Source organism: Electrophorus electricus, chromosome 6 (genome assembly GCF_041902795.1).
Source record: "Electrophorus electricus isolate QZ-2024a chromosome 6, ASM4190279v1, whole genome shotgun sequence".
NCBI classification, from domain to species: Eukaryota; Metazoa; Chordata; class Actinopteri; order Gymnotiformes; family Gymnotidae; genus Electrophorus; species Electrophorus electricus.
In genome coordinates, this window is record NC_137502.1 from 23,869,767 (window position 1) to 23,882,592 (window position 12,826).

Here is a 12,826-nt window from a genome sequence, read left to right on the forward strand (position 1 = left end):
GATGCTCTAAGAATACACCAAAAGTTTGTCGTAGTTCTGTGGCTCCTGTCATAGCCGCAAGTGTTGTATTAGCAGTTCTAACATACTGGCTCTTAGATCTTTGTAACCACAGCAACAGCTTCCTCGGTTTCGCCGTTTCTATAGAAACATAACAACAAAGGGCTTTAACTCGGTTAGGGCTGGTTGGACCGTAGAGGAAACATAAAGGAAAAGCAATGTATTGAATGAAGAAATGACGGTAAACGTATATGCAATAATAAGAGTTCATAATCGTATCTGAAGCAAAGCTTTAGGTGCATTACTGAAATCTCATAGAACCATGGTAAGTTGATGAGTTTTCATGTTTGATTACAAAGAGCCACGACAGACTAAAGGTTCAAGAATCTGTCAGTTGTTCTATAGGCATAACATGATGCATGAGATAATAAAAAAAATAGTATGCCTGTGAAGAATGTTCCTTTTTGTTGGCATTCGTAGCCTCAAAGTGTGGCATCTTCGTCTACACGGATGTCCAGCAACAGCGCTCACTCTCGACGCTACCGCAGGCGCGCCCTCACCTCTCAAGTGGATGAGGCTCTTTTTGGAACACCCAAACAGGTGAACACTGTGCAACGTTTCGTTGACATACAGCCCTACAACTAAACCGGTAGTCTTTGATCGCGTCACAAGGACAATATTTCTGGAATAAAGCGGACATTTTGAAACTAGTTTTCGCTTTTTTCCATCAGTCACAGTGTGAATTGGAAGACAATACAGGCCACGTCCCGACATCCAGAACACTGTCTCGCTCTGCTCCCATCGGCAAAGCACAGAAATCGGAGACAGTCCGCGTCATTACTAAGGACCTGATCAGAGACTTGAGGAAAGTTTGATCAGAGTTGTTTGGTCCCAAAGATACATGTCAACGCTAAATATAAAGAAATAACATGATATACTCCTTACTAACAATTAGGTTTGCTATACATATACATACACATAAGTTAAACGTTAACTATACAAATGCTTTCAAATAGAATTCCAAGAAAGGATCCATCCGGACAGTCCGTCATCCTCTGCCCAGATGAAATTGAGCGCATCACGGCCGAGTCACGTGTATTAACGAAAGCTGAGAAGGAAGCGGTACTGCAAAGCCAGCGCATATCTCGGGAGAAGGCCATGGTATGGAAAGAAAAAAAAATTCGCTCCATATTAATTTTAGTAGGCTACCTGTGCCTAAAGCTGTATCCTAATATTTTATCTGATCTAGAGCTGTGTTAATCTGAAGCTCTATGAACAATATGATGCGTATTAATGACTCTACATCTCCAGAGTTCCACTAAGATAGCCAATGAATTAAAAAGATCTGAACATTTGAACAAGTTTAGTCAGCTTACTAGCATCAGTGTAGAAAAAAGGTAAAGAGTTTTTAAATGTTTTATTTTTTCACAAACACGGTTTTGTAATAGCAACAGATAAGACTTAAGACTAATGGGAAGAGCATAAGTGTGGCCTTCTAAAAATGATCACTAATAGAGACAGGCTAAACTAAATACTCATACAGCTCAACAATTTCTAAAACAACATTTACAAGCTCTCTCTAGTTTACAAGCTCTCTCTCTGGCTGATTGCCAATGGCCACACTATATTATCTCTCTTCTAAGGCAAAAGGTTCTGTGAGCAGGATTTGTCAGTATTCAGAGAGTTATATGTGTATTTTATATCATTTTATATAGTCAGTCCATTACTGTAATAAAACATATGGGGACACATTTCCATGGATAGTGGAATCTTCTCAGACACTGCAGACATTTTTCTTACACCTTTCCTTTCCAAAGGCTGCACCTAGTCAACTAAGAGTCCAGTGCTCCAGCCTCTCAGTTTCAGATTAAGAATGATTTCTTACAAAAGACTGAATGTGAATTACCATTTTTGTTAGCATAGCTATTATTACAATTGTTGGGTGTTGCATTTGTTGAGGTAATAACAACTTCAGAACTTCAGAATGGGTGGCAACAAACCTGATAGAGACAGAGAGAAAAAAATGTATATAGTAAAGAAGGCTGATAATGCCTGAAATAAACCATTTAGCTGACACTTTTTATTCAAAGCAATTTACAATTATGATTGAATGCAATTCAAGTCATTGAGGATTAAGGGCCTTGCTCAGGTGCCCAAAGGTAGCAACTTGATAGTGGAGGGGCATGAACTGGCAACTTTCTGTTTACAAATCGAGTGAGCACCTCAACCACTGCACTTTTTCACTCTGCTGCTCTCAGTGCTTTTTCCCCACGTGTGGTAGGATGCAGCAGAGGAGCGAAAGGCTCACATGCGTCAGGTGGACCTGTCTCGGCAGAAGAACCAGGGTCTTAGCGAGCTGGAGGAGGAGGCCAGGGAGCGTGCTCAGTACCTGCTGGAGAGGGCTAAGGCCCTGAGGATTGAGCAAGAGGATGAAGTCAAGAAGCTCAACGAGGTCTGACTGGCACCCTCTGGCTCTCCCTAGCTGTGCCTGCATGTATCAACATGCTTCTTTTCGTCCTTTCTCGTAATTTCTCCCTCTTTCGTCTTTTCACACAAATGTAATCCAATGTAATGTTGCTGAATCTCTGATGAAATGCAGTTGGCTTTTCAGTATGTCATCAAGGTACATCTCATCGCAACACGCTAACATAATAACTTTTAATAAGGAACTGTTTGGTTAGATCATATATCCTACATAGATGACTACATTGTAGTAAACACTGGCAACGCAGATTAATTGATAAAATAGTTTATTGGGAGATACGATTGGCCAATGGTGTGAAGAGCAGTAACATGTCAGGAAGTTAACTATGTACTGATGTCCAACTTTGAATTAGGTTGAGCAATAGCTGAACTGTTTCACGAGAATATACAGGTGCTAAAGTGTTGTTAATTGTTAATGGGTTAGGAATGGAACACATTAGTGCATATATGGTCTGAATCACTAAAAGCTCTCAACTGAAATTATGTAAACTATTAGTCATATTTTACACTAATATCTATGTTGAAATTAGTTTGTATGCCAAGAAGGCATGCGCTATTTTTTTCCAATTTGGTTAACGTGTGCAATGTGTGTGTGTGTGTGGCTGGATGGGAACCTGTACAGCTGATCCTGGGAGCTCAGTGCCATGCAGTACGTGATGCTCAGATACTGGAGAAGAAGCAGATTCAGTCTGAGCTGGAAGAAGAGGAGCGGAGGCTGGATGCCTTCATGGAGCTAGACCGCCGCAGAGCCCTGGAAGCTCAGGAGAAGATTGACCAGCTGCGCAAAGAGCAGCGCATGCAGTGAGGGCTCACCATGTGCCACATCAGCTGCTCTTCAGCCACGTGTTGCTCCTGCTTGCACCTGCATTACTGTCTGTGCGTGCATGCATGTGTGTGCGTGTGTGTGTGTGTGTGTGTGTGCGTGTGCGTTCACACACTTCTCTAACATCAGAGGGAAGATGTGTATCCTAAAGCAGATTGAGGAACGCCTAGAAGAGCAGCTGCTTCAGGAGGAAATGAAGGAACAGGAGGGGCAACAGATGCTGGAGAACATGGAGCGGATGCAGATGGAGGAGCTGGAGGTGTTATCCACAACTTCACACTTATTAACATAACACTCTCCCAAGTGATCTGATTGCAGCACTCCTTCTAGTGCCCAATATAGTAGCCCTGATATCTTAAAGAGTGGGTCAGCTATTGTGAAAGTGTTGCAATGCCGGTAAACCTGTTTTTTATGTGCATGTATATGTATATGTATGTTGTGTGTGTGTGTTTGTGTGTGTGTGTGTTTGGGTGGGTCTGTGGTTCTAGTCTATGGAAAGAAAGAAATCAGAGAAGAGCAAGCTACAACTGGAAATTCAGAAGATAAATGAAGATAGTCTGCTTGCTAAGGAGCACCGTAAGGAAGAAGAAAGAATGGCAGACCGCCGAGCTCTGGACTACACACGCCAGAAACTGGTACGTGAAACTGGGCATAAAGTATCTGTCTATGAGAAAGGTCTGCCAAATGGATATTACTAGACAAAAATATGCAAACATCTGTTCAGACATATTGGCAGCATGTGAATTATTTGGGTCTGGCAAGATCAGTGAGAACCTGGTTGAAAGACTGAAGCTTGGTTTGTGACTAATTATTGTCTGGGTTCTGGGCCTGCATGTCTGAAGACATGCCCCTTTTACTGTGACACAGCATTGTGGTATTCATTTACATTCTGAAAAGGAACTGCAAACCCATTCTTTAAGTCCTATAGGACGTGGCTAAATTATATACTTTATATAAATCATGTACATTATGTACAAACCTGAAGGTCTGATAGTAAATCGGTAGATTTATAATCTGGACAGAATCAGACTGAATTAGTAAATTATACAGATTTCTTGAATGGCTAGTTTCTACTGATGTCCAAGAGTTAGGTGTTTGGAAAATGAGGCATGTCTTATCCTGTCACAGTGACGATATTAACACTTTATATGAAACATAACTAAAACCATTAAATCATGTGCTTTTTTGGGGAAATTGTGAATGTTAGAATTAATGTTACAAAGATGCAAGCTGGATTTTCTTCTCTCCTTCGATTGCCATCTGGTACCAAGTACACAATGTTCTGATCTGTCTATGGCACCCAGCAGTGAAACAATACTCAGCAATAGAAAATTATGTTGTTACCTCTTCAGAGTATAACAGAAATGCAATGCACTTGGAGTAATAAAACTTAGAAAATTCAATATAGTCCAACCTTTATATATAAAGGAAATATTTTCTCCCAAAGCAAGAATGGTGGAAAGGCTGTGAGATAGACCCAGGAATTTGGACAGACAGAAAAGTGAACTTGGTGACCTTTTGACCCTGCTAGGGTTTGTTTTCTGGCTGCAGGAACGAGAGGCTGAGTATGAGGATGAGCAGAGAAGAATAAAGAGAGAGAAGGAGAAAGAAGTGGCCAGACTCAGAACTCTTCAGGAAAGAGACAGAGACCATAAAGCTGAGCAGGTGAAAGCGTATTCACTGATTAAACATTCAACAACAGACTCCTTTCAGTGTTGCTGTTTCTTATCATTTTCTTAAAAGCTTTGTGGATTGTATTTCTAAGTAAATAACAATGTCATGACAGATTTATGACAGAGGAGGATAAAATCTATATACATATTTTATATGAATAATGACTGTAATAAATCATATCTGTGGGGGCAAAGTTCTCTTTTTTTTTTTTTTTCCTTGATTTTTTTTTAGTTAATTTTGTGATCTCATATCCTCCTAGGATGAGCTCAGGGCTCGCAGGAACCAGGAAGCTGCAGAGAGGGAATGGAGAAGAAAGGAGAAAGAGCAGATCAAGAAGAAACTGGAGGAAGAGGAAAAGCTGAAAGTCGCTCGCTTACAGCAGGTTTCCTACAAAGAGCACATGCTATCTATTGAGGCTAGCCGGGAGAGGGCGGAGTTCGACAGGGTCCTGAGGTGAACAAGCACCACATTCATAAGCACCAGGCGTTTTCCACATTGACCGTGTTACTAATTCATCAGGAATTTGGTGAATGTCTGAAAACATCCCAGCCTGCATTGGAATGCATACATTTGGCATAAACACTCGAGGCAGTGTCTCAGGCAAGCCTTGGCAGTTTTGAGATGCTAGCATAAGGGTGCAATACAGATCTAAAGGTCAAAACAAGAACTTGATAATTATTTTTGTGGGCTAGTTTAGGGAAAAAGTTCAGAGAAAACAGAAGTGTGGTGGAGGAGGGAAAGGAATGGGAGCCAACTGTTCTTTCCATTTACTGGAAAACACATTTATTGTCTGCTGGAAGTCTAGCATAAGCATATGCATTTATTTTTTTTCTGGTGGAAAAATAGTACATTTACATACTATAAGAAAGGAAGCTGGGAATTGTTTCATGTTCCAAAAAGCAAGTTAGCATTTGGTATCCACCAGAGACTAGATTACATTTCAAGCCTGTGAATCCACAGATACAACATGGACCTGAATAGACAGAAGTCTGGGAATGATAGTTCTGGGCATTACACTTTTAAATTTTTATACAATTATGGAACATCAGGATCATATGATCAATCCCTCACTATTTCCCAGACAGGATTCCACACCTTGTCTGCTTTCCCAGAGGTGCTGCTGGATTTATTACTGCAAATTGTATAATGTGGCATGTAAAGTGTCATTTTGAAAACATCACCTATTTTTCGATCTTGATTTTGGGCCAGATTAAAGGATATTTATCTCAGGTAATCTTCACATTTGGGATCAACACTGACATGAAGGTGTCAGAGGTGTCTCTGAATTCTGGATTTGACAGAACACAGCAGGAGTTAATTGCATGGGAGAAGGAGCAAGAGGAGCGTCAACGCCAGCAGGCACTCTGCCACGGTGAGGGAGTTCGCCAGCAGGTTCGTGAGCGAGAGATGCAGGCCATTGTCCAGAGACGGGAGCGCTTCCATGAGGCAGAGAGACTCAACGAAGGGGAGCGCGCTCGCAGAGCACGTCTGGATGAGATCAAAGAGAAGAAGATAAAAGAGCTGAAGTGAGCCACACAAAAGCAACACAAAGAAGCTTGGCAAACAGCACTATTGGTCCCAATGACTGACACCATTTTACATTTACCAATTATAAGTCAATTACTTTAACCACTGAGCTACCACATCATCAATGATAAGTTTCATAATTGGCCCTTTTAACCCAGTTCCTGTTTGAAGGACAGCGTTACATAACATTTTTATTCAGTGTCATTCATGAAATGATTATCTTGATGAGAGGACTGCTGGATATTTTAACTGTCAGCAGAATCATGCAAGGTGAACAAATCCCATCAGCAAGAGATTTTGAGAAAGAGTTAAAATCACACAGCATGAGGTTCGCTGATGGGTAGCTTAGACAGCTCACAAACTTGGTAATTATGAAAAAGTCAAATGCATGACAAACCAACTTAAAGATTCATAAGATTCACAAGGAGAGAATTACTGCATATTCTGATAGTAACTTCCTGTAGTTAACTAATTTAAAGAGTATTTGATACTGGTTAGTTACTTTTACTAGCTTGCACCAATTAATTTGCAAAAACAAACAAGCAAATGAATGACAGAGAAAACTACATGACAGAGAAAACACAGGGTTTAAATACAGTATGTTATTACATTATTATAGGACAATGAGGAGCACCCGAAAAACAATGAAGGGCAGAACCAGAAACAAAATCAAAACAAGGGGTGCATCTTGGGCCAAAGGTCAACGATCAATTTGGACCCATTAATTGGGAAATTCCCAGGCATCTACCATATTAATTTATTACTTTATTTCAGAGTACTCTAAGGCTTTTACCATGGTAGGCTGATTCCTTGGATTAGCTAACAAATAATTCATTAATTTTCTTATCTTAGAAGAAAGCTTGTTAATGGAGAGCAACTACTAGTTCAGCATTGTTTTATCTAAATAGATCAGAATTACCAAATCCTAATGTCACATTGTTAAGGAACAATGCACAGCAACCAATATAAAGTAAATATCTCAGTGTCAGCCAGCTGGCTAATTTTCAAATAAAAATCCACAAGTGCCTGCTTGTGGTTAATGATCCAGGTTTTTATCCAGTTGTATCATGTATCCGGTGCCATTCAAACTCGAACACCCACAGGAAAAGGTGTTTTGTCCTGAAATATGTGTAGTGTGGTTTTGGAATGCTTCTGAAGTTTCCAGCTTTCTGTAGCTGCCAAAACATGTCATAAATAGATACAGTAACATTTTCCAGATGTAGACCCTTTAAAACATGTACTCAAACAGCCAAGAATGACTCCCATATCTAATTATTTTAAGCCAATACACAGGAAGTATGTAGTTGAATTGAATATAATGGCTTTGGTGGTTTATGGCTAATGATAAATGGTTTAATCTCCCACAGGGTGGCTGGACTTCCTGAAAAATATTGCAATGAAGTGGAACGGAAAAGTTACGTCTTACCCACATTGGTACGCTAAATATTCTATTCATGTATTTCCCCCCACATATACATTTAAAAAAAACAAACAAACATGAAGAATGTCTTGTATGTAACATGAGCAAATAAAAATATTAAAACAAACTGTTCTCAGATTTCAGTTATTTCATACTAGTTTAGGGTGGGAGGATGTTTCCCTTTTAAATCCCTTTTAAATCCCTTTTAAATTCTTTTTTATGCTGACAAGTCCGCCTTTGGCTTGCTCATTAGGGGTCTATAGTTAGATAAGATAAGTTTCCTTTATTGATCCCCATGGAGGAAATTTGGGTGACGCAGTTGATCAAACAAAAAAAGAGTAAAGTAGAATAAAGAGTAGATTAGAATAAAGAAAAATGTAAAAAAATAAATAAATAGAGTAGAATAAAGGAAAAATAAAAACTATGGGGACAGTTACTATAATGAACACAATTGCCCAAGTGCCACCCTATCCACTAGTTATATGATATGATATGGAGCATAATGAAAGTGACAGTGTGAAATAGCAGGTATACAATGTGGAGAACCAATGGGACTATAGATAATAACAGTACAACAGTGGTATATGGAATAATTATTGTAAAATAATACACAATAGTATTAGAATACACTTTTTATATATAAAGAGGGGTCGGATGCAAGAGCAGAGGGAATCTATTAACGGACAGATAGAAACATAAACACTGACCAGGGACGAACCAGGATAACAAAAATAATGAAGGCTAAGGCACAAAACAGCAAGAACCAAACATACTGAACGACCTGAAGTACCAAACAGACATAGATTACCAAAATAACCAACAAACACAGGGCTTAAATACCAAGACTGATGAACAAGACACAGGTGAACATAAATGTAGACGGGGATACAAGCAAGGGTGCAGAACAGAATGAAACCAAAACAAGGAAGCTCGAGGAAACGGAACCAGGAATTAAACAATAATAGACACTGTTGCTATGGGAAACGCGACACCAGGGAGGGGCAATCATGACAGAGATATTCAAAGCCATCTCTTGGTTTCTCCAATGCAAAGCTGATTACATCTCTTACAAATAACACAGTAGACTGTCACAGAACGCTCCCCTTCCCACTGATCACATGGTATGGGCTGCCATGTGCAGTGATCTTATTTGTAATCACGTCCCCTTGTTAGCACACACCTGCACCTTGTTTAATATTATGCATGTATGTATTTAAACCCGTTGGTGTGTGCCTCTTTGTCAGTCTTTAATCGTGATTTTTGTTGTGATTGTAGTCTTGCCCTGGTTAGACTTTGCTCGTGTTCACGCTGCTTGTTCTATGTGAGTGCAATTGTGTTTATCTTTCCTGTGTGTCAATAAATGTCTGTCTACATCAAGGGAGTCTGTGCGTCCTGCTCCTTGCCCTGCAGCACTTGGGCGGTCACAGAAGGGCCGGCCACCACAGGACTCCAACTCTCTCGCCGCCATATGGATTGCTCATGGGAATGCACTCAAGAGTGAGCTATTGGGAGAGCATAAAACAGGCGCTTCCCAGGATGAAGCGCGCTGCTCTAAAGCTAGGGGATATTGCCCTAGCCACGGCTATTCCCAGCCCCTATCGCTGACATCCCAAGCTGCTGCCTGGATCCCTGGGTGTTGGGGATAAGACTGCGACTGGAGCTCGCGGTCACACCGGAGGTGGTGGAGAACCCCGGAGTTCGACACTGAAGCAGTTCAGAGTTAACACAAGTTCCCATAGTCACCTGGAATCTTCATATATATATATATATATATATATATATATATATATATATATATATATATATATATATATATATATATATATTCATGAAAAGTATGATATATATATAATATATATAACTCTGGCAAAACAGTTTTTGTCATTTACTTAGAAATACATTCCACAAAGGCTTTAGAAATGGTTAGGATAAGAAACAGCAACACATGAGTTTCTAACTGAAAGGTGTCTGTTTTTAAATGTTTAATCAGTGAATATGCTTTCACCTGTTCAGCTTTATGGTCTCTGTCCCTTGCTCCATGTTACTAATTCACTAGGAATTCTGGGATTGTCTAAGAAGCCCTGCCCACCAGTAGAATGTACACTCAGTACAGATTTAAAGGTCAATCCAAAGGAGGGAAAGCTCTGCTAAAGTTTGAGCCCTATGACTCATCTATATAACTTGCAAAAGGTCCTCATTTGGACCTTTTTGAAAGCAGTGGGCTAGGAAAAATGTCTGGGATAGAGGAAACAGAATTAGTGTGGAGGCAGAAAAGGAACATGAACAAGTAGTTGTCTTCCAAAAAAAGGAAAAAAAAGTGGAGGCAAACACGTCTCCAACTAAAGACTTTAATGATGCAAACATGAAAGTGCACTAATGAGAACAAAAGAAGCCAACATTATGACAGACAAATGATCATAAAAACACCAAGGGCTTATAAAAGGGACAACATAAGAACATCACACAGTTGCAATGAGGCACAACCCACAGAACCTGAGTCATGTGTTCATCACAAGTGTGTAAGTCAAGCACAACAGACAAGCATGTATAACAAACATGTGGACGAGCCACATGTGGATGAGCCACATCTACTGCACCCTGATGGAGGCTCCAGGCGAGGGTACATCATCCCAGTGCCTCCCCACTAAAACATGTGCCTTCCAGAATTACTCCGAATGATTGTCCTCAATAAAAAGTTAATTGGATAAACTGGACCCTTTTAACCCAGTTCCCGTTTGAAGGACAGCGTTACATAACATTTTTATTCAGTGTCATTCATGAAATGATTATCTTGCTGAGAGGACTGCTGGATTTTGAAACTGTCAGCAAAATCATGCAAGGTGAACAAATCCCATCAGCAAGAGATTTTGTGAAAGAGTTAAAATCACACAGCATGAGGTCCGCTGATGGGTAGGTTAGACAGCTCGCAAACCAATTAATTAATTAATTAATTCATTCATTCATTCATTAATAATACTAATAATACATTACTATTACTACAATTTGAACAGAAAGTCACTGGTCATATTGCTCTAGGAATGAGAAACTGGACAAATTAGAGTGAGGGCACCTCAGCTTTATTGTATATTGTAGCACTGCAACAGTGGAACAGGTGAAGCAGGACACAAGTGTGTAGGTGAATGATATTCATTAAGGGCAAATCCATATTCATATCTATGAGGACAGTCCAAGATCAAATAGCCAGTAAAATCAGACATAGAAACGAAATGAGAATAAACAGGTAACACGAAGAACCCAAAAAACCCGACAAAAGCAAAACAGGTAGATGAGTACACTTCGGATACCTACAAATGGAACCAAAGCATTAAACATCAAATTATGACCAACGACAAGACTGAGAAAACACAGGGTTTAAATACAGTGTGTAATGCCAAGACAATGAGGAGCACCTCGTGAAGGGCAGAACCAATGAAGGGCAAAACCAAGAACAAAATCGAAACAAGGGGTGGAACCAGCAACAAAATCGAAGCGAAGTGTGGAAACAGGAATGGAATCAAAACAAGGCAGCGCATAGATAGGAGTCACTTCGTTGAGACTGTGCACCTCAGGGAGGAAAATAATTCTTTGTGTGGATGCAGGAAGTTCTGCATCTGAGACAGGTATTTAAGGTTTTTAACTCTGTAGTCCTGTTGGGGGAACATGTTTGGAATGATAGAGATATCTGGAAGGATGTGATTGGGAGGAACAGCTTCTGTGCTCTGAATCTGATTGGGAAAATGCTATGAGATGTCTGTGCACTCAGGCCAAAGGTCAGCGATTGATTTGTACTGTTTGATTTGAAAATTCCCAGGCATCTACCATATAAATTTTTTCGCTTCATTCCACCGTGTAGCTTTAACCATGGTAGGCTAATTCTTTGGCTTAGCTACCAAATAATAATTCATATTTTCTCAATTCAGCTTGTTTAAGGAGAGCAACTGCTAGTTCAGCAAAGTTTTATTTAAATAGATCAGAATTAGCAACTCCTTATGTTGTTACACTATTAAAGAACAAGGCACAGCAATCAACATAAAGTAAATATGTCAGTGTCAGCCTACTGACTAATTTTCAACTTAATCCACAAGATCCTGTTTGTAGTTAATGCTCCAGGTTTTATCCAGTTGTATCATGTATCCCGTTTCATTTGTCATTAGGGGACTATAGCTGATACAATGTCTGCTATAGAAATAAAACTGAATAGAAATAAATTGAGTTTAATCATAATAGAAATACACTGAATTTAACAATAGCTAATCATTCTGTAAGCATTGGGAGTCAGTGCACATGTATTAAGGGAGTGTTCTTTTACACTAGTCCTGGGGAACTCAATGAACTACATGTTTTGGGGGTTTTTCCTTGCATTTCTGATTCAAGTTTATTAATTAATCTGTTTATGGACTTTTTGTCTGTTGCTGTTTGTAAATATGAAAACATTTCCGAAGGCCCGGTCTCTTGATTCAATTACAACGCAGGTTAACTATAGAACTGGAAACAAAATGAGCAACTACTGGCCTTTCTCTCTCATCATCTATGACTCATCACCTTATAACTTTCTGCATATTTGGTAGCCTGCTAGGAAAGAAAACAGTTTAAATGGCCTTCCCATAACAAAGGTGCAGGTGCATCCAGTTTAATGACCTGCTGGACCCTTCTCCACCTTGCAGTCCATGCTTAAGTCACACTACTCTTAATGAATTATTGTAATCCTTTATTAATCTCTTGTAATTGTTTTTAGACACACTCCAGCATAGATTGGCTATACTGTGAGTTTCTGCATGTATTGAAAAATCCTGTGCTCCAAACCTTTTTAGGTCTACACAAAAATATAGTTGGGCAATTAGAGCAACATTGGTCCAGACCAAATGTTTTAAAGACCTTAGTTAGACCATGACAACAAGAAT

General features: G+C 39.7%; 1 protein-coding gene across 2 annotated transcripts; it reads left to right on the top strand.

The window, feature by feature from the left end:
- Positions 1-29: 29 nt before the first annotated feature.
- LOC145658616 (cilia- and flagella-associated protein 45-like) lies at positions 30-8,052 on the top strand. 2 transcript variants are annotated; one of them, XM_081716358.1, is made up of 12 exons: positions 33-322; positions 478-597; positions 729-860; positions 1,012-1,158; positions 2,279-2,449; positions 3,104-3,282; positions 3,434-3,563; positions 3,793-3,939; positions 4,856-4,969; positions 5,238-5,431; positions 6,280-6,504; positions 7,873-8,052. In XM_081716358.1, the coding sequence occupies exons 1-12, from the start codon at positions 320-322 to the stop codon at positions 7,946-7,948; spliced, it is 1,638 nt and encodes a 545-aa protein (XP_081572484.1). In that variant the 5' UTR covers positions 33-319; the 3' UTR covers positions 7,949-8,052. The 2 variants fall into 2 exon arrangements, with proteins under 2 accessions (XP_081572485.1, XP_081572484.1); XM_081716359.1 differs by lacking the exon at positions 7,873-8,052 and having other exon boundaries at positions 30-322; positions 6,188-6,325.
- Positions 8,053-12,826: the final 4,774 nt, after the last annotated feature.